Source organism: Adiantum capillus-veneris, chromosome 3 (genome assembly GCF_014529385.1).
Source record: "Adiantum capillus-veneris isolate H3 chromosome 3, ASM1452938v2, whole genome shotgun sequence".
Classification (NCBI taxonomy): Eukaryota; Viridiplantae; Streptophyta; class Polypodiopsida; order Polypodiales; family Pteridaceae; genus Adiantum; species Adiantum capillus-veneris.
Window position 1 is genome coordinate 56,355,638 of NC_140933.1, and position 20,663 is coordinate 56,376,300.

At 44.6% G+C, this 20,663-nt stretch overlaps 1 protein-coding gene across 2 annotated transcripts in view; it reads left to right on the forward strand.

Moving 5' to 3' along the window:
* Window positions 1–2,064: 2,064 nt before the first annotated feature.
* Window positions 2,065–20,663, forward strand: part of LOC147460960 (chloroplastic import inner membrane translocase subunit HP30-1-like) — a 51,610-nt gene continuing 33,011 nt past the window's right edge. Inside the window, exons 1-5 of one of the 2 annotated variants that reach the window (XM_086508626.1) lie at window positions 2,065–2,451; window positions 2,670–2,788; window positions 2,872–2,998; window positions 3,086–3,231; window positions 3,543–3,609. In XM_086508626.1, coding sequence (XP_086364752.1) covers window positions 2,167–2,451; window positions 2,670–2,788; window positions 2,872–2,998; window positions 3,086–3,231; window positions 3,543–3,609 — 744 coding nt within the window. In that variant the 5' untranslated portion in view covers window positions 2,065–2,166. Of the gene's footprint in view, window positions 2,452–2,669; window positions 2,789–2,871; window positions 2,999–3,085; window positions 3,232–3,542; window positions 3,610–20,663 lie in introns of those variants that run through there. The other variant, XM_086508625.1, reaches the window with a different exon arrangement.

The following is a 20,663-nucleotide window of genomic DNA, read 5'->3' on the forward strand; positions in this document are numbered from 1 at the left end:
TAACAATATGTTCTCTTTTTTATGAAATTGTTTTGCTGATGTATGCGAAGGAGACAATAGAAAAATATGACTACTGACACAAGATACAATTATGGCATTCAAAAGGAGCATCGAAGACGCAGTGTTTTCGTTGACGATGAGTGTGATTCCTCATAATTATGGGCTCTATGGTGTCATGCCAAAAATCTTTGTTTGCTGAGTGCTTGTCTTTGAAATGCTTGCCTTGAAACACATATGTAGCTTTTCTAACAAGGCTTTGGACATTTTGCAAAAGGGATGCTAATCTTTAGCGAAAAGTATTTATTTGTGTTTTGGCTAGCTGAGAATTTAGCAAGCGATATGTGAGAAATTTGAGTAATCCACTCACACAATGGCACTAAAGTTATTTGTGTATATTGAATTAGAAGTATCCTGTTTAAACTTGGATCTAAATGAACGAATATGATATGAGTAACTTGTTAAAAAGGTTAATATTAATGCATGCATTAACCTCCATCTTAATTCATTTGCTTGCATTTTAAGTCGCTCGAAAAATCTCGCTTGCCACATGGTAGCCTCCCCCCCCCCCCCCCCCCCCCCAAAAAAAAAAAAAAAAAACCTAACACACACACAAAATATACCATGGGGTCTTTAATGAACTCCAAGGGTGGGATTGAAGGTTATCGAGAATCTCAAGAAAAATCACGTGTGACAAAAAGTAGACGACATTGACCAGTTCGATGCTCTAACCACGTGGACGTATACAATTTGTTACTCCCATAGCCACTTTGTGTGGTAATAAAGTAAGCCGCCCTAAGAAAAATATAGCGAAACAAAATCGAATGGATCACTTAAATCTCTCTCTCTCTCTCTCTCTCTCTCTCTCTCTCTCTCTCTCTACACTACGTGCCACGTGGTCTTAATGACCCCATGGCGATACGATCGACGGTGGGGGTTGAAGCGTGCAAATCTCGAGGCAGGGGAACGGCCTAAAAAAAAGTGAACGACAGGTCGATGATTTGAACCCATTGTCTCACGGATGGAAGCCCAATGAGCTAACCATGTAGGCACGTGTAGTTAGTTGGAACCATGGTGAGTTCGCATTGTTATAAGTTAATTCATGTTTATTCCCCCTAGTCCTTGTTTATTGTTTGTGTCTTTGTATACTTTTCAAAATCCGATGTCTATGCGTGCCTCTGGTTTTGTGCCCGAGCTTCTCTGTCGTTGATCCCATCACTTTAGCTTCTTTTACTATCTTGTGTCATATAGTCTTACCCCCCCCCGACGGGCGATTGAAAAAAAATCAACATGTTGATCTGTGTCGCCCTGGTCGAAGACTCAAACCCGTGACCTCACGCTTGGCAGCCCAACACTCTAACCACGTGCGTGGGATTGCTTGTTCCTAAAGCCATTCCACTCCATGATAAGGTGAATTCGCACAAGAAAAAAAATAAACATGGATAAATCGTATGACGTTCAAGCATTGCGGGAAACATGCTTCACTTTAACACCGTCGATAAGTCGTACGATGTTCAAGCATTGCGGGAAACATGCTTCACTTTAACACCGTCTATCCCATTGCCTGCACTTCATTTAAGATACCATGTCAAATAGTGGTGAACCCCCCCGATCACTAATTGACACCTCCTTTTGGGAGGTGGGATCAACGGCTCATGTTTGCTAATTGATCATAACCGTTGGATTGCCTAGGGAATGTAAAAGATTCCCACGTTTTCGGATCCGAGGCTTGAACTCGTTTCCGCTCTCCCCCTTGGAATCGACTCTAACTGCTAAGCTATCGCGCGCTTGTTGAAAGGTGCGTGTGTGTTAAGTTTATACATTACGTCGTGGCGAATAAGTCTACACCTAGTTCACATTGGGTTCACACCAAATTTGGTGTGATGTGCATATCCTCCCAAGTTCACACCAAACTCACACTTAGTTCACCTCAAGTTCACACCAAATTTGGTGTGATGCACATACCTCCCGAGTTCACTCTAAGTTCACACCTAGTTCAAAGAATGATGGGACGGCCTGGATTGCACCCGCCTCGCAATGCCTAATGTGGGCCATTGATCCCACCTCGTGAGGGGTGTTCCTTCCTGTTGTTTCCCCCTCCCCGGCGGTGTCACATTTTTCTAGTAATTAGGACATTTAACAGTTGTGGGTTTAAGCTGGTGAGCAAGGATGCAGGAGAGAGAAGCAATTGCTGCTGTGAAGCCATCGCTACAGGAGCGCTACAAGGAGCTGCAAGGGAATACAAAAGCTCTACTTCAAGGAGATGCGCTGAACGCTTGGCTCCGTCAGCAAGCAGCGCCTGTGGAGGTGGCCATCACTACCCTTATGAGTGCAGTGCAAGGCGCGGGACTTGGCGGCCTCATGGGCGTCCTGACCGGTGATGTTCAAAAGGCTTTTCCTTCTCAGCCTGGCAGTGTGAACCTACAAGCGGCCTCCGCTCTGGGGCAAGCCCAGGTTTGTCTCTTTGTGCGTTGAACATGTTGGCACACCAGGCGTACGTACGTACATACATACATACAATGTGAAATTGCATCTGACAGACTATAACGAGCTCTTCTGGGACCTCTGAATGAATGAAATTGACTGCGAATTTCCCAAATTTTGCACAGCATGCGTGTGTTCTAAAGTCCCCCTGTCGGAACACAAATGATGTACTGACATACTTTTTACAGGCTTTAGCAGGTGGTCCATGGGTGCAAGCTCGCAATTTTGCAGTAATGACTGGTGTAAATGCTGGAATCTCTAGTGCAATGAAAAGAGCCAGAGGAGGGGTTGAGGACATTCAAACCAAGTATGTACTGGCATCAATCAGTTGGCGACTTTTAAAGAATGCGCATCTATGGGTAGTGTTTAATTTTTCCTGCCGTTTGACAGCATGGTTGCCGCTTTTGGGTCTGGTGCTATGTTCTCATTGGTCAGTGGAGCTGGGGGTCAAAATGTGCTTCCTAGTGCTGTCATGACAGGTGTTTTCTTTGCTGCCTTACAAGGTGGCTTGTTTAAGGTTGGTTTCTACTTGCCGTGCAATTTTTTAGGATTTTATAATATTACAGGAAAAGTTCACGTTTCTTACTTTCTGCTCTTATCACAGCTTAGCAAGGTTTCCAAGCCACCACCAGATGACATTTATTACATGAATGGTAGGAGCATGTTACAACAGCTCGCCCTTGAGCGATACCTCCGGAATTTCAAGCGGGGATTGCTTGCTGATACCACATTGTCACTGTTGAATGATAGGTGTGTTTATTGTTTTGAGTTATTTTACTTCATGGAGATTATCAATGGATCCCCAATTATATAAACACCACACAGATCAACAACAGATTCCCTCATTGTTGAAACATTACTCGCATCAGCCAACCTGTTACTTTTACCTATTTAATTTTGTTTCTGAAAGCATGGTAAGTATGCTGAAAACATCATGTCTGGTTGCTTTATAGTTACTATTTGTGCTTGTTTGATGCGAACTCTTATTTTTGCACTTCAATATGGGAAAAATATCCCCTCCTTATCAAATCATTTCAGCAATGGGTTTGATTGTTTTTCAGTGCGCTGCGAGAGGTAAATATACCCCCTGGACCAAGGCTTCTTATTCTGGACTTTGTCAAAAGGTGAGGAACTTATTTCTGTCAGATATGTGGTGCTTGACGCTACCAGTTTTTTAAACAACAATACCTCTGCTGTTTTGTAATAAGGAAATTCACATTATAAATGCCCATGCATTATATACTGGCCATACATGAAGTCTAAATAGCAGGCTTCCAGCTTCCAGCTATGAGGAACACCCAATTCTTTTGTCAAATGCTGAATCATCTACAGGACTAGATGCTTATAAGGTTTATCTCATGGAAAAAATTGAAAGATTAAACTTGACTATGGCATCTTTGCATTGTCCAGATTCTCTACTTCATATGCTTTTTGTATTCTATAGGGTCCTAGATGCTTTGTTTTCTAGAGAGGATGTCCCTGGATAGCCTTGTAGACAGGGTAAAGGAGGCTTGCTAGCTTACCGAGGGCGAGGCAGCTTTTCTGTACGGTTGCTAGTCGGGTGGAGTTGAGCTATTTCTTTCATGAGGTTTGATAGTTTCTTTTGACAGCTGTAGAAAGCGGGAGAGATCGAGGCATCTCTTCCCTCCCAACTTCTATAGTGAATCTTGAAAAGCCCATTAACATGGCCAAGCTTTGTCGGGCCAGGTAGGAACTTAGGGAGATTGAGGAGATGAGACATGTTCTCATCACTAGGCCACCCTGAGAGATGTCCTAAAGATTGTTGGAGGCTGCCATTCCTTTGCTGGAGCGTGATGGATTTGGTGCTATGATGGATCTATGGCTATGGAACCGTATGGAACTCAAGAGGTTGCCATGTACTGCCAATATATAACCTCTTCTGGCGAGTGATTGGATGGAAAGATAGCGAACTACCAAAATCTGCAGGACTTGAACAACTTTAGTACTTTGAAAACCGAACAAGAGAAAAACAAGCAGCTCCAGTTTGCGCTTAAAGCAAGAACTTAGGAACTGCTCAAGTGTCACAAACTGGTGACATGGCTTCCCAGTACACACACCTTCCCTTTGATGGACAATCCCGGGAAAATGCTGACGTGGCAGGTTTGGTAAAATGCTGACATGGCATGGCTGTACGGCAGCCCCCGCAAAACGCGGCGCGATTCACGGCAGTGTACGGAATTTCCACTTTTTGCGGCGCTGTTTATGGCAGCAGCGGCAGAATTTGGAGTTGCTTTATTTTAGGCAAAAGCATGAGAAAGAGAGAGAGCTTTTGAAGCATTGGACGTAGAGTTTGAGAGTGAGAGCCTCCCACTCCTTTGTACTTTGAGTTGCAGATTAATACAAAAAGAAATACCGAAAGGGGCGCTAGTCTTTGGGGGTCAATATCTCTAGGCACGGAACTCCGCCGGGCCGTGTCGAATCAATTGTGAACTGTGAACAGTTTTGAAGTAAATTCTTGTCGTGTCGCGGTAGAATCTTGACTTGGAGTGTCCAAGTCTGTTACAGTGGTATCAGAGCGCGGTCGATTTCTCTTCTACCGGGTAATCCAATCCTTTTTACGCGGCACTTATGGATTCAGACAGAGATCAGTCGACTTCCCCTGCACCTTGAGATGCGGGAAGAGATCACGAAGAAGATTCACGCGAGTACGGCTCGCCTCGGCCTACTCAGGCGGAGCTTGAAGAGATGGAGCGTCAACGATTGATCGACGATCCAGGAAAGATGATGTTAAATTTTGCGAAGGACCCGAAATTTGCAAAATTTATGACCCAGACCTCCCTCGACGAGGCGTATGCACAGTGGCAGCAAACCACAGAACCACCCCTCAAACCGGCACTCAAGAAACCTCCTACTCCAAGGATGTTTACCGAGCAAGAATTAGAAGAGGTGGTTGATTCACGGATTTCTCAGCTTTTTGACGTGCAGAACAAAGCCAAAAAGCATGCCAAAAAGCAGAAGAAAGGCATCGACTTTCTGGGTTATTTGGGTCGTCAGTCTACATTTGCCTCGGCAAGAAAGCAAAAGAAGCATGTGCGATTTGAAGGAGTACCCAATTCTTCTTCTTCTTCTTCTTCTGACAGTTCTTCTAGCTCCTCCGACTCGAGCGAAGAAGACGGAAAAGGGAAAAAGCGAAGCAAAAAACAAAGCCTTGGAAAGGGCAAGAAAAAGGCAAAGAAGCCTCGATTTCACCCAGTTTCTGACAGTTCTACAGAGGACTCGTCTTCAGAGAGTTCAGACTCCGATGATCACATATTCTATGCAAAGAAGAAGAATTTTTATAAAGCCAACCAGTATGACTTTCTAGAATATAAAAGCAAGAAAGTCCGGGAGTTTAAAGAAGGTGGACAATCAATTAAATTTGACTCATTTTCTGGATATCGAGATGCTTCGAAGGCTTTGGCCGTCATATAGCAGTTTGACATAGCTTTCTCTGGAGGGCGTTACTTAGAGCACTCCAAGATAAGATGGGCTACCTCTTACTTCAAGGGAAATGCTCGAACTTGGTGGTCCACGCTTCTATTGAACTAGACAGCGCCAATTAAATGGCTGAAATTTAAAAGGCTTTTTATTTCTTCTTGGTTGACTCGGGAGTACGAACGCGACATACAAACTGCTTGGAACCATTTTCGGATGACCAAGAAGGATACATTGGACGCATATTGTGAGAGATTCTGGAGCTCTTTTCGACCAACCTCTTCATTTAAGATCTCGTTCAAAGAACAGATTGAGCGGTTTACCTTGGGACTTCCTACAGAGATCCGAGATCACTGCTTAGAGCAAAAGTCAGATTCCATACAGGAACTGATGAATCATGCGAAACGGGGTTTTGCCATTTTTTCAGGCAGTTTGACCTACCCCACAAATGAAATCATGACGCAAAGGACCGAACAGACTTCGAACAATGAAAGTAGAAAGAGGAGTGTAACAAACTGCTAACGTGTCAAAGCCTAAAGAATGGAGCCAACTTATAGATGCCGACCGAGGGACCTAAACCCTAAGAAGAACAAGTAACAAAAGAAGTATCACAAAGTGATGATGTGGTTGCCTGAGAGCAGAAAACCCTAACCCTAATTTCAGCCAAAAACCCTAATTGTTGAAACCCTAATTTTGGAAACCCTAACCCTAAAACCTGCAAACCCTAATTTTGTTGCCAAAAATCCAAAAACTGCAAAAACCCTAACCCTAACCCTAAGGGCAGATTTTCGCATTTTGCACTGGTTGATGACGTTGCAAGTTGTACGGATTTCCGTGATTTACATTGACAGCTTTTGGCTTTGCTTTTGAACCAGAAGCTTTTGAGTTTTAAAGGCTTTTTACTGTAACCCCTTTTCAAGCCAAGGGCCTTTAAATATGAGGCTAGGGCTCATTCTCTGGCACGCTTTCTGAAGAAGGTGCAGAGTCTGGAGTACCGGCTTGTACTGTGTTGATGCAATATAGAGAAATACCGAAAGGGGCGCAGGTTTGGGGCCAATACTCTCTGGGGTGGAATTCCACCACTTCGTGTCGCGTGTTGTCTCTCTCTCTCTCTCTCTCTCTCTCTCAGTTCAGTTGTTATTGAAGTGCTTAAAGTTGTTCAGTTAGTTCTTTTCTATTGGCACGTGGTGCCCGCCTTGTGACAAAGAGTAACCCAGAAAGAAAGAAAAGGATGCAAGACCCAAGCTCACTCTTCGAGAGAGAGCTCTTTACATCAAAGAGGGGAAGTGCTATGGATGTGGGGAAATGGGGCACATCTCCGCAAAGTGCCCTAAAGGGCACCGAAAGAATAGAACAACAAGGATGAAGACAGGCCTGAGGGTTCGAAAGCAGCGGAGGAACGTGGACGAAAAGGCAAGATGAAAGCAGGACTGGTTCCAGATTGCATGGGTACTGCCCCAAGCACGATCAACGAGAGTACAAAACTTTGCTGATCATGGGGCAAAGTGAAAGACCAAGAAGCCCTGATTTTCTTTGATGGAGGAGCCAAGGCCAACTTCATTTCACCTGAATTGGCGGCGCAGCTCAAGAGCACACCCGATCGATGGGACCACTAGCAGAGGCAGTTCTAGCGGCACCCGGCAGGGACATAGCCATTACACCTGTCATTGGCAAACTTCGGTTGCATTGTCAGGGGTATTTGGGACATGAGGACTTCTACATAATGCCCTTGGAAGGTCGTGGTGTCCTCTTGGGAATTCCTTGGTACCATAAGAACAACGCCGTGGTCGATTATCGGGCGAGAAAAGCAACTTTGACTATAGAGAAGGGCCGAACCATTCTTGATGTAAAACTTAGGGGCAAGTCTGTCCCTATTATATCCGCTTCGACCGTTTCAAAGTTAATGAAATATAGTCTGTTTGTTTACTCGATCTTTTTGAAAGAGTTGAATGATGAGGATAGGACAAATATGTCTGAACTTGATAAAGAACGCCAGGATTTTCTCCACACTCATGCTGGTTGCCAGGCGAGTTACCACCCGCTCGTCCTGAGGATCATACTATTGATCTGATACTTGGAAGCACACCACCAAACCGGCCGCCTTGCTGTGTGAGCCGAGCCCAAAAGGAAGAAATTACGAACCAAGTGAAAGACTGTCACGTGACACATCCAACCATATGTGTCCGTGGACAACAAGACAAGGGTTCAGTCAGTCCCGTCAGTCTAGATTTAGAAGTGATCTGGCACTTTTGTGTGCCTGTTCGCAGACCGTGCATGTCCAGACACTTAGATTAGATGCATATCCTCTGGTTGCACACATCATGATGATAAGCATTCCCATCAGAATCCATCAGAATGCTTTAGGAGAATTTTCCAATGCATTTAGCCTATTTTACCTATTTTTGACATTTTTCACTTATTATCTTTAAGTGACTTTTGTTGGAAAGTAGGTAGGGCAAATTGAGTAAGTTTGTATAAGTAGAAACCTAGCGCTAGCACTTTCTGGCAGAAGAGGCAGCAGGAGCACTCGCTCAACAGGCAACTTCTCAGCAAAACCCAAGAGGCGTAGCGTTTTCTGCATCAGCAGGACAACTCTAGCGTTTTTCACAAGACCAGCCTTGGCGATTTGTGCACAGCAGATCAGCCCGGGCGTCGTCAAGACACAGCAGATCAGCCTAGCCTTTTGCTTTTGCAGAACAACCGGCGACAACAGCAGATTTTCAGCCTTAGCGTTTTTGCATTTGCATCATAACCCAGCGTTTTTGCATATTCTCCGCGACGGAACCTCAAGAAACACCAGCGTGTTCAGTTTTCAGCCCTTAGCACTCGCAGAAGAACCCTCGAACCTTGCAGATCTCACCTTCCCGTAGCAGTTCCTCGCCCCACGGTCAGTTTCCGCAAGGTTTACAGTTTCAGCCCGGAAAACACAGATTTCAGCATCTGCGTTTTCAGTGCGTCGTCGTCCCATTGTCGCCATCGACAACGTCACCGACATAGAGTCAGAATTCAGCAGATAAAGATTTGCAGATTTCAGCCATTAGCGTTTTCAGATCTCAGCCCGACTTGTCGTCGTCCTCATCGTCGTCAACATCGTTGGCAAGTCCAAAGCATTTTAGAGATTTGTGCAATCAATAGTAGACCGCTCTCGCCATAGAGAGTGGGGCCTTCGGAGGAGGGTTTTACGTCGTCTCTGGTGTTGTATCCTCTTCTCAGTCTCTCAGTCTCATGCACTTCCATTCACTGTGTCCATTCACTTTGTTTGAGTCCATTGCACTCTCTCACTAAAGGAACGGAAGGCTCTACCTTTGGTAAGTAAAAGGAACCTTGAGCATATTATGGAGCACTCATCTTGAGCAAAGTTCATTCATTCATTCCGCTGCACCTTACATTGGTATCAGAGCTTTGGCAGTGTTCTGTATCACTCAAGGAAAGAACCACAAGAATTTTTTTGGTTGTTGCGGTCGCACGAACCCAAGTTCGCTTGGGTGTCGATTCCTAATCGTGTTTTTGAAGAGTGACAGGAATCCCAAGAAAGAAGGGCTTGTCCAGCCTCCCCTTGTGCCTCTTTTCACTCATTGAGAGCGGATCGTGCACTTAGCGACTGGCCAATCGACATGAGGTGGGAAAAAGCAACCTTGGTGTGAGCGCAAGGCCGCCAAGGGGTGCGCCTGCGGAAAAGAGCAGAACTCGGGTGAAGGGAAGATCCTTCTCGAACACAGATTGCAAGCGAAAGAAGAACCTCAAGAACCAAGACCCCCAAGAACCCAAGTTCCTCGTGAACTTAAGAACCCAAGACCACAAGAACCCACAAGAACCCACGACTTCAGTGGATGGTCATCACTTGAAGCGGAATGGATACTTTGCTTGGAGGTGATGAGCATGAGAGAGACGAAGAAGAATTTTCCCCACCAGGAGGATTTTTCGACCCTCCCCCTTCCCCATCCACGTCAAGGATTGCACTAACTCCTATGAAGGAGTTGCCGCAGTTGTTTATGGACAAGAACTTAGACCAAAAAGCAGAAATAGAGCGTGAACACGAAGAAAAGATGGCAGCCATAGAGCGTCAATACACAGAGTGGTAGCCATACATCGCGAGAACAAAGCAAGACAAGCAGAATATGATCGCGAGACCAAAGCACGACAAGAGAAGAGCGATCAACACTTGAAAGAATTCTTGCGACTCTTTTCTCAAGTTCAGGCACAGATGCAAGAGATTCGGGAAAAGGAGACTCTCTCAGTCTCTTCTTCTCCCAAGCATGATTTGCATGATGATACGCATGATGATTTGAGTGGCAAGCATGATGATTTGGATGATAATGATGAGCATGATGATTTGCATGATCAAGATGTGATTTCTCACAAGCATGATGATTTGCATGAAGATAATGTGATTGTTCACCAGGATGATGAGTTAGTTGATGCTTTTTCTAGCGTAGCTAACCTTGTTGCAGATTCGATCAATCATGAAGGATCGATCTTGGCTCTCGAGTCAAGGTCCAAAGAACACCTTCAGGAAGATTTGATCTTGGCTCTCGAGTCTCGGTCCAACGAACCCTCACAGGAAGTATTATGTGTTCGCATGATTAGTACGCACGCATTAATCGAGTGTTTCATCCGTGATCGTTTCTTGTATTTTAGTCATCGTCTTCCTTTTCCTAGGCATGACATATTGTACGTTAGAGTACGTTTCACTCATGAATGAGCACGAATGTATGCGGATTGTTCATGAAAAGCTGAAAAGTATGTATGTAAGGAAGTCACATTCCATGTCTCTTCCTTGGCACGACACAATCGTAGAAAGAGCACATGAAAGTATGAACACGAAGCATGGGCATTTCCGTTGTGAATTGCCACAGCTGATTGCTCTAGATCCTAAGAGAAAGTTTCAATCTCATTGTTTGCGTGTGTGTGGTGAATGGTTTGGCACTCCGTCTCTTTGTTCATCTACATTACATGCACAGTCTTTGAGGAAGACAAGATTTTTTCCACTCACTTTACATGGAATAGTTATATTCATGGTTTTGTGTTGGAAATGGTTTCAGGAATTTTCAGCCATGGAGATTCTTGAAGAAGAAAGAAGCATGACTCTAGACGAAGTTGAAGCATTGAAGGAGCCACAAAAGACTTTGTCGCTTTCAGCGCGGCCCAAAGAAGCAAGTGTTGCAGACCTTTATGAAGTTCAAGTACCGCACGACCCACACATCAGAGTGGGCCGGCGAAGAGTACCTTCCAGGATTCCGGATACTATTGGCGATCTCCCTCGAATCTATATAGTTCGGTACCAGTACCTCACTTTGAAAAGGAGGAGATGTCACGCGACACATCCAACCCTATGTGTCCGTGGACAAGCTACAACGCGACAAGGGTTTAGTCAGTCCTGTTAGTCTAGATTTAGAAGTGATCTGGCACTTTTGTGAGTCTATTCGCAGACCGTGCATGTCGAGACACTTAGATTAGATGCATATCCTTTGGTTGCATACAACATGATCATAAGCATGCCCATCAGAATCCATCAGAATCCTTCAGGGGAATTTTCCAGTGCATTTAGCCTATTTTACCTATTTTTGACATTTTTCACTTATTTTTTTTAAGTGACTTTGTTGGAAAGTAGGTAGGGCAAATTGAGTAAGTTTGTATAAGTAGAAACCTAGCGCTAGCACTTTCTGGTAGAAGAGGCAGCAAGAGCACTCGCTCAACAGGCAAGAACCCAAGAGGCCTAGCGTTTTCTGCATCAGTAGGACAACTCTATTGTTTTTCATCTACAAGACCAGCCTTGGCGATTTGTGCACAACAGATCAGCCCCGGTGTCGTCAAGACACAACAAATCAGCCTAGCGTTTTGCTTTTGTAGAACAACCGGTGACAGCAACAGATTTTCAGCCCTAGCGTTTTTGCATGTGCATCATACCCCAACGTTTTTGCATATTCTCCGCGATGGAACCTCAAGAAACACCAGCGTTTTCAGTTTTCAACCCTTAGCACTCGCAGTAGAACCCTCGAACCTCGTAGATCTCACCTTATCGCAGCAGTTCCTCGCCGCACGGTCAGTTTCTGCAGGTTTACAGTTTCAGCCCGGAAAACGCAGATTTCAGCATCTGAGTTTTCAGCGCGTCCCATCGTCGCATCGTCGCCATTGACATCGTCACGGACATAGGGTCAGAATTCAGCAGATAAAGATTTGCAGAATATGTCTGAACTTGATAAAGAACGCTAGAATTTTCTCCACACTCATGTCGGTTGCCAGACGAGTTACCACCCGCTCGTCCTGAGGATCATACTATTGATCTAATACCTGGAAGCACACCACCAAACCGGCCACCTTACTGTGTGAGCCGAGCCCAGAACGAAGAAATTATGAACCAAGTGAAAGACCTCTTGGAAAAGGGTTTTGTCCAGCCTAGTACTTCACCGTACTGCTCTTCAGTGTTGTTAGTTTTGAAGAAAGACAGATCTTGGAGAATGTGCATCGATTATATAGCTCTCAACAAAATCACCATCAAGAACAGATTTCTGATTCCTAGGATCGATGATATTCTTCACCGACTACTACAGGGATCCTCGTGTTTTAGCAGGATCAAATTTGAAGAGCGGATATTGTCACAAAGTGATGATGTGGCGGACAGCAGAAACCATAATTTCTGTCAAAAACCCTAAAATTCCCTAATGAGAAAGAGAGAGAGAATGCTTTTGCTTTCAAGTTTTGACTCTCTGTGAGAGAGAGAGAGCAATTGTTTTTGATTTGAAGCTTTTGGGGCTCTGCTTTTGGGCATCCCTTGTAACCTTTAAATTAGTGGTGAGGGCCTCACTTCTCAGGGCATCTGGACGCAGAGTCTGAGAGTGAAACCCTAACCGCTCTCTTGTACTTTGATGATTGATTAATACAAAAAGAAATACCAAAATGGGCGCCAGTCTTTGGGGCCAATATCTCTAGGCACGGAACTCCACCGGGCCAGTGCAAATCTATCGTGATCTGTGAATTGTTTTGAAGTGGTTATTTGGTGCTGTCGCGGTTGATTTCCAAGTCTGCTACAATGGTATCAGAGCACGGCCGATTTCTCTTCTACGGGAAATCCAATCCCCGAATTTTTTTTCCGGCGGCACCTATGGCTTCAGGCAATGATCAGTCGACTCCCTCTGCATCTGGAGATGCGGGCTGGGATCACAACGAAGATTCCGGCAGAGGGTATGGCCCGCCTTGGCCTACTCAGGCGGAGCGGCGAGAGATGGAGCGTCGCCAGTTGATCGACGATGCAACAAAGATGATGCTCAATTTTGCCAAGGACCCGAAGATGGCAAAATATATGAACTAGACCTCTTTGGAAGAGGTACAGATGGAGTGGCAGAGAACCACAACACCACTCCCAAAACCCGCTCTCAAGAAACCTTCTGCCTCCAAGAAAATATATGGAGAAGGAACTGGAGAACGTGGTTGATGCACGGATTGCTCAGCTTTTTGACGCGCAAAAGAAAGCCAAAAAGCACGGCAAAAAGCAGAAGAAAAGCACCGACTTTCCAGGTTATTTGGGTCGCTAGTCGACTTTTGACAAGGCAAAGAAACAGAAGAAGCGTGTTCGATTTGAAGGAGTACCCAGTTCTTCTTCTTCTTCTTCTGATAGTTCTTCTAGCTCCTCGGATTCGAGTGAAGAAGACAGAAAAGGTAAAAAGAGAAGCAAGAAACAAAGCTTCGGAAGGGCAAGAAAAAGGCAAAGAAGGCTAAATCTCGCCCAGAGACTGACAGTTCTACTGAGGACTCGTCTACAGACAGCTCAGATTCTGATGATGGAAACTTCTATGCGAACAAGAAGAATTTTTACAAAGCCAACCAGTATGACTTTCTCGAAGATAAAAGCAAGAAAGTCAGAGAGTTTAAGGAAGGTGGCCACTCGATCAAGTTTGATACTTTTTCAGGATACTCAGATGCTTCGAAGGCTTTGTCTTTTATACAGCAGTTTGACATCGCTTTCGCGGGAGGACGTTATTTAGAGCACTCCAAGATTCGGAGAGCTGCCTCTTACTTTAAGAGGAATGTTCGTACTTGGTGGTCCACACTTCTTTTAAACAAGACTGTGCCAATTAAATGGCTGAAATTTAAGAAGCTTTTTATTTCTTCTTGGTTGACGCAAGAATATGAACGAGATATACGAGCTGCTTGGAACCATCTTTGGATGACCAAGAAAGATACAAGCAATGCTTATGTGAAAGATTCTGGAGCTCTTTTCTTCATTCAAGAAGATCTCGTTCAGAGAACAGATTGAGCGGTTTACCTTGGGTCTACCTACAGAGATCCGAGATCATTGCTTGGAACAGAAGTCAGCTTCTATTCAGGAGTTGATGAGTCATGCGAAGCGGGGCTTTGCCATTCACTCTGGCAGTTTGACCTACCCCACAGATGAGGCCATGACACAACGAGCCGAACAGACTTCTGGGAATGAAAGTAGAAAGAAAAAGAGCAACCCAGAGAAAAATGATGCACGACCCAAGCTTACTCCCGAGGAGAGAGCTCGCTTCATCAGAGAGGGGAAGTGCTTTGGATGCGGGGAACACGGACATATCTCCGCGAAGTGCCCTAATAAGGCACAGAAAGAACAGAATGATTAAGATGACGACAGGTCTGAGAGTTCGAGAGCAGCTGAGGAATGTGGCAGGAAAGGCAGATAGAAAAGCAGAACTGGTACCACATGGCGTGGGACCTGCATCGAATCTAATGAATGAAAGTACAAACTTTGCCGCTTTTGGGGCAAAGTGAAGGATTAGGAAGCTCGTTTGAAGGAGCCAAGGCCAACTTCTTTTCACTTGGAATTGGCGGCTCGATTTGGAATTACGCCCGACAGACTGACGCCACAGGCAGAGGTAGTTCGATTGGCACTCGGATGGGATGTTTCCATTACACCGAGCATTGGCAAACTTTGTTTGCAATGACAGGGGTGTTCAGGGCACGCGAGTGACGTTCTACTCAGGATCCCTTGGTACCACAAGAACTACGCCGTGGTTGACTATCGGGCCGAGAAAGTGACTTTGATAAATGAAGGGCTTAGAGATTGTACTTGATGAACTTCAGTTTCTTACTCATTCTTTTGGGAGAGAACTGAACGCTGGATAGAGGTTGAATATGTTTTGACCTGATCAAAAGAACGCCAAGATTTTTCTCCACTCTCATGCCGATTGCTTTTCAGAGGGCCTGAAGATCAAACCATTGATCTGATACCTGGAAGCACGCCACCGAATCGGCCACCTTATCGTGTGAGCCGAGTACAGAATGAAAAGATTATGAACCCAATGAAAGACCTCTTGGAAAAGGGTCTTGTCCAGCCTAGTACTTCACCGTATTGCTCTCCAGTGTTGTTGGTTTTGAAGAAAGACGGATCTTGGAGAATGTGCATCGATTATAGAGCTCTCAACAAATCACCATCAAGAACAGATTTCCGATTCCTAGGATCGATGATATACTCGATAGGTTACAGGGATCCTCGTGCTTTAGCAGGATTGACTTGAAGAGTAGATATCATCAGATCAAGATAGCGCCAGGAGATGTCTACAAGACAACTTTTTGGACGACTTTTGGGTTATTTGAGTTTTTGGTGATGCCTTTTGGCTTAACCAATGCTCCTGCGACATTTAACCGGATGATGGACATGATTTTTCGAGAGTACAGGCAGGCTATTTGTTGGCACTTTCTTTGATGACATCATTGTTTTCTCCAAGAATGAGGCAGAACACAGAGATCATCTGCTTCAAGTCTTTCAGGCATAACGAGATCACACGTTAGTGATTAATGCAAAGAAAAGTGAATTTTTTCTACCAGAGATACACTTTTTGGGACACATTGTGTCAGCAGCAGGAGTGCAAATGGACCCGGCCAAGATAGAGACTATCCGTGATTGGCCCGATTTGAGGAATGTCCATGAAGTTAGAAGCTTCTTGGGATTGTGTTCGTACTACAGGCGGTTCATACGAAAGTTTGCAGAGGTTGCTTCCCCTTTGCATACCTTGACATAGAAAGGAGTACCTTTTTCGTGGGGACCCACAGAGGTGACTGCCTTTCGGACATTGAAAGAGAAATTGACTACGGGACCTATTTTGACTTTGTCGGACTTGCAGAAGTCATTTGAAGTATATTGTGATGCTTGTGGTCGTAGTCTGGGTGCGGTCTTGATGCAAGAAGGCCATGTCATAGCTTAAGAGAGCCGTTTGTTCTCTAGGCCGGAGATGACAGCACAGATCTATGAGAAAGAGCTTTTGGCGGTTATCCATGCTCTTACTCAATGGCGGCATTACCTACTACGAGCGGATTTTACTGTCTTTACAGACCATCAGAGTTTGCGCTACTTCTTGTCACAGAAGCAGCTTTCGGAAAAGCAGATGTGGTGGGCGAACATCTTGTCAGAGTTCCACTTCCAGATTGTCCATGTCAGGGACAAAAGAATGTGGTGGCAGATGCTTTGTCTCGGAAACCGTTGGTTCTGGCTGTTTCCGTGATACATCATAGGAGCTTCGAGGATATGGTCGATCAGTATGTCACAGATACAAATTTTGCAGATATTTTCACATGGATACGGGATGGGGAGACAGTAGTTGGATACTCCCTTCGGGAAGGCTACTTGATGAAAAAGACTATGTTGTGCGTTACACAACCGTTGAGGGATAAGGTTATGACTGAATGCCACTGTCCACCTTTTATGGGTCACCGCGGCATTGCTACCACCATGAAGGGGGTAGAGAGATACTTCTTTGGGCCGAGACTCAAAAAGGATGTGGAAGAGTTTGTGCGCAGTTGCTTGGTATGCCAGAAGGTTAAGTTTGACAGGCATAAGGCACAGGGATTGTTACAGCCTTTACCCATACCCACCCACATCTGGGAAAGTATTGCAATGGATTTCATTTTTGATCTCCCAAGAACACAGAATGTTCACGATGATTTTCCAATTACATGGCACGTCTGAGACAATTGTCTCCGACAGAGACCCCAGATTTATGAGTTTGTTTTGGAAGGCAATTTGGGAGAACATTGGCACGCAGTTGCAGTTCTCGTCATCGTTCCACTTGCAGACTGACGGGCAATTTGAGATTGCCAATTCAGTGATTTTAGATTTATTGAAGTCTTGTATCTCGGATCAGAAGACTCAATGGGAAAAGAACTTACCTTTGGTGGAATTTGCCTACAATAATACGATACACTCTTCGACGGGGAAGACGCCATGTGAGATTGTTGAAAGTGCTGCGAAGGTTCCATCCTTCCTGAACACGAAAGATTAGATATTTGAAGCGGATGAATATTCGCGAGATTTGGATACGGCTTTTGCCAAGGTTCGAGAGACTTTGCAGGAGTCTCAAGAACGACAGAAAAAAGGCAGCGGATCGCCATCGTCGCGACTTGAAATTGAAGGAGGATGATTGGGTGCTCTCACTTTTGAGAAGGCACGCCTAGGAAAGAAAAAGGGAAAGGAGAGGCTTTTTCCAAAGCTTAGTATGTGATACTACGGACCTTTCCACATCACTGACAAGATAAATGATGTCTCCTTCCGATTGAAACTGCCAGATACTTGGAGGATTCATAATGCATTGCATGCGAGTCTCTTGAACCCTGTTAAGGGTGGTGTGCCTGATGATGGGGAGCCTGATGAGCAACCCGAAGTGGAAGAAAACGAGGAGATCCTTGTTCCTGAACAGATTTTGGCACATAACGATACGAAGAAAGGTAAAGTCTGAAGGCGGTTCTTGGTTTAGTTCAAGAACTTTCCTGCATTTGATGTGAAGTGGATGGAGGAGGAGGACCTAGCAGATACTCCTCGGATTGTGAAACTTTACCTCGATGTTTTCGTTTAGCATAGTCTACGGAACCCAGAAACTCAGCTTGGCCGAAGATTTGGTGCAGTGGGATGCACAAGAGGGGAGTGACTCCGCTCCTTTGTCAACATATGCCTTGATTTTGATAACTAAAGTCACTGATGTCTCTTTGAGCTCAGGGATACTGAGAGTTGACAGTATTCTGCTGGATGACTTTATGAAACGGAATTCTTGATAATGATACTGATTTGTTTCTCCCCTTCACTTCTAGTGCAGGAACTGATAGCTGAAATGACTGCAGCATTTTGGTCTGATTGATCTCGAATAGACATGGTTGCAATAGGGGTTAGACAATCGGACATCGATGAGGTCCCGATTGGACCTAGATGTGATTGTTAGCTACATTGCCGATAAATCATGGTCTAAGATCCGAATGAATGTTGAATGTCCTGTGATGTCCTGTGATGTCTGGTGATGTCCTGTGATGTGACTGTCGATTTTGTACATGTGCTAGATGTGTGTTCCTAGTACGTAGGTACTAACAGTCAGTGTCTGCTAAGACGGTTTATGGCTTTTGTCGGTTTTGCAGGCGTAATCGCGGTCGATTACAATGCTTTCAAGAGGGGGGTATGTCACAAAGTGATGATGTGGCGGACAACAGAAACCCTAATTTCTGTCAAAAACCCTAAAATTCCTGCAAACCCTAATTTTTGCAAGAAACCCTAATTTTCGGAAATCGCGGAGGCTTAAATTTTTTTTTTATATAGAAAGATGAGCGACGCAAATTTTGCTTTTTCTCTACCTAATGAGAAAGAGAGAGAGAATGCTTTTGCTTTCAAGTTTTGACTCTCTGTGAGAGAGAGAGAGCAATTGTTTTTGATTTGAAGCTTTTGGGGCTCTGCTTTTGGGCATCCCTTGTAACCTTTAAATTAGTGGTGAGGGCCTCACTTCTCAGGGCATCTGGACGCAGAGTCTGAGAGTGAAACCCTAACCGCTCTCTTGTACTTTGATGATTGATTAATACAAAAAGAAATACTGAAAGGGACGCCAGTCTTTGGGGCCAATATCTCTAGGCACGGAACTCCGCCGGGCCAATGCAAATCTATTGTGATCTGTGAATTGTTTTGAAGTGGTTATTTGGTGCTGTCGCGGTTGATTCTTGACTTGGAGTGTCCAAGTTTGTTTTACAGATATCATGAGATCTGGATCGCGTCGGGAGATGTCTACAAGACAGTTTTTCAGACAACTTTTGGGTTATTTGAGTTTTTGGTGATGCCTTTTGGCCTAACCAATGCTCCTGCGACATTTAACCAGATGGTATAGACTATTTGTTGCCAGTTTCTTTGACGACATCATTGTTTTCTCCAAGGATGAGGCAAAACATAGAGAACATTTGCTACAGGTCTTTTAGTCATTACGAGATCACAAGTTGGTGATTAATGCGAAGAAAAGTGAATTTTTCCTACCCTAGATACACTTTTTGGGACACATTGTCTCAGCAAGCAGGAGTACAGATGGACCCAGCCAAGATAGAGACTATCCGTGATTGGCCCGATTTGAAGAATGTCCATGAAGTTAGAAGCTTCTTGGGCTTGTGTTCGTACTATAGGCGGTTCATTAGAAAGTTTGCAGAGGTTGCTTCCCCTTTGCATATCTTGACACAGAAAGGAGTCCCTTTCTCGTGGGGACCCACAAAGGTGACTGCCTTTCAGACATTGAAAGAGAAATTGACTACAGGATCAGTTTTGACTTTGCTGGATTTGCAGAAGTCATTCAAAGTATATTGTGATGCTTGTGGTCGTAGTCTGGGTGCGGTCTTAATGCAAGAAGGCCATGTCATTGCCTACGAGAGCCGACTGTTCTCAAGGCGGGAATTGACAACACAGATTTATGAGAAAGAGCTTTTGGCGGTTATCCATGCTCTTACTCAGTGGCGACAATGGTATCTGGACTGTTATTGACACATTTAGCAAGCAAGCTCATTTCATTCCAGTGAAGAAAACATCAAGCTGGATTACTTAGTGAGACTGTTTGTGGCCCAGATTTTTTGATTACATGGCATACTCGAGACGATTGTCTCCGATAGGACTACAGATTCACGAGTTTGTTTTGGAAGGCTATTTGGAAGAACATTGGCACGAGGTTGCAGTTCTCGTCATCTTTCCACCCGCAGACTGACGGGCAATCTGAGATTGCCAATTCAGTGATACTAGATTTATTGAAGTCTTATATCTCGGATCAGAAGACTCAATGGGAAAAGTATTTAACTTTGGTGGAATTTGTCTACAATAACACGATACACTCTTCGACTGGAAAGGCGCCATTTGAGATTATTGAAGGTGCTACGAAGATTCCACCCTTTTGAAGCACGAAAGATAAGATTTTTGAAGCCGATGAGTACACGCGTGACTTGGACACGGCTTTTGCCAAGGTCCGCGAGGCTTTGCATAAATTTCAAGAAAGACAAAAGAAGGCAGCACATCGCCATCGTTGCGATTTGAAATTGAAGGAGAATGATTGGGTGCTCTTACGTTTTGAGAAGGCACGCTTGAGAAAGAAAAAGGGAAAGGAGAGGCTTTTTCCAGATCTTAGATACAATACTACGGACCTTTCCAGATCTTCGAAAAGATAAATGATGTCTCCTTTAGACTGAAGCTGCCCGACACTTGAGGATTCACAATGCTTTTCATGTGAGTCTCTTGAAGCCTTTTAAAGGTGATGTGCCCGAAGATGGGGAGCCTGATGAGCAATCCGAAGTGGAAGAAACGGAGATCCTTGTTCCCGAACAGATATTGGCACATAAAGACAGAAAGATTAAGGGTAAAGTGATAAGGCTGTTCTTGATTAAATTCAAGAACTATCTTGCATTGGATGCGAAGTGGATGGAGAAGGAGGACCTAGCAGATACTCCTCAGATTGTGAATCTTTACCTTGAAGCTTTTGGTTTAGCATAGTCTATTCCAA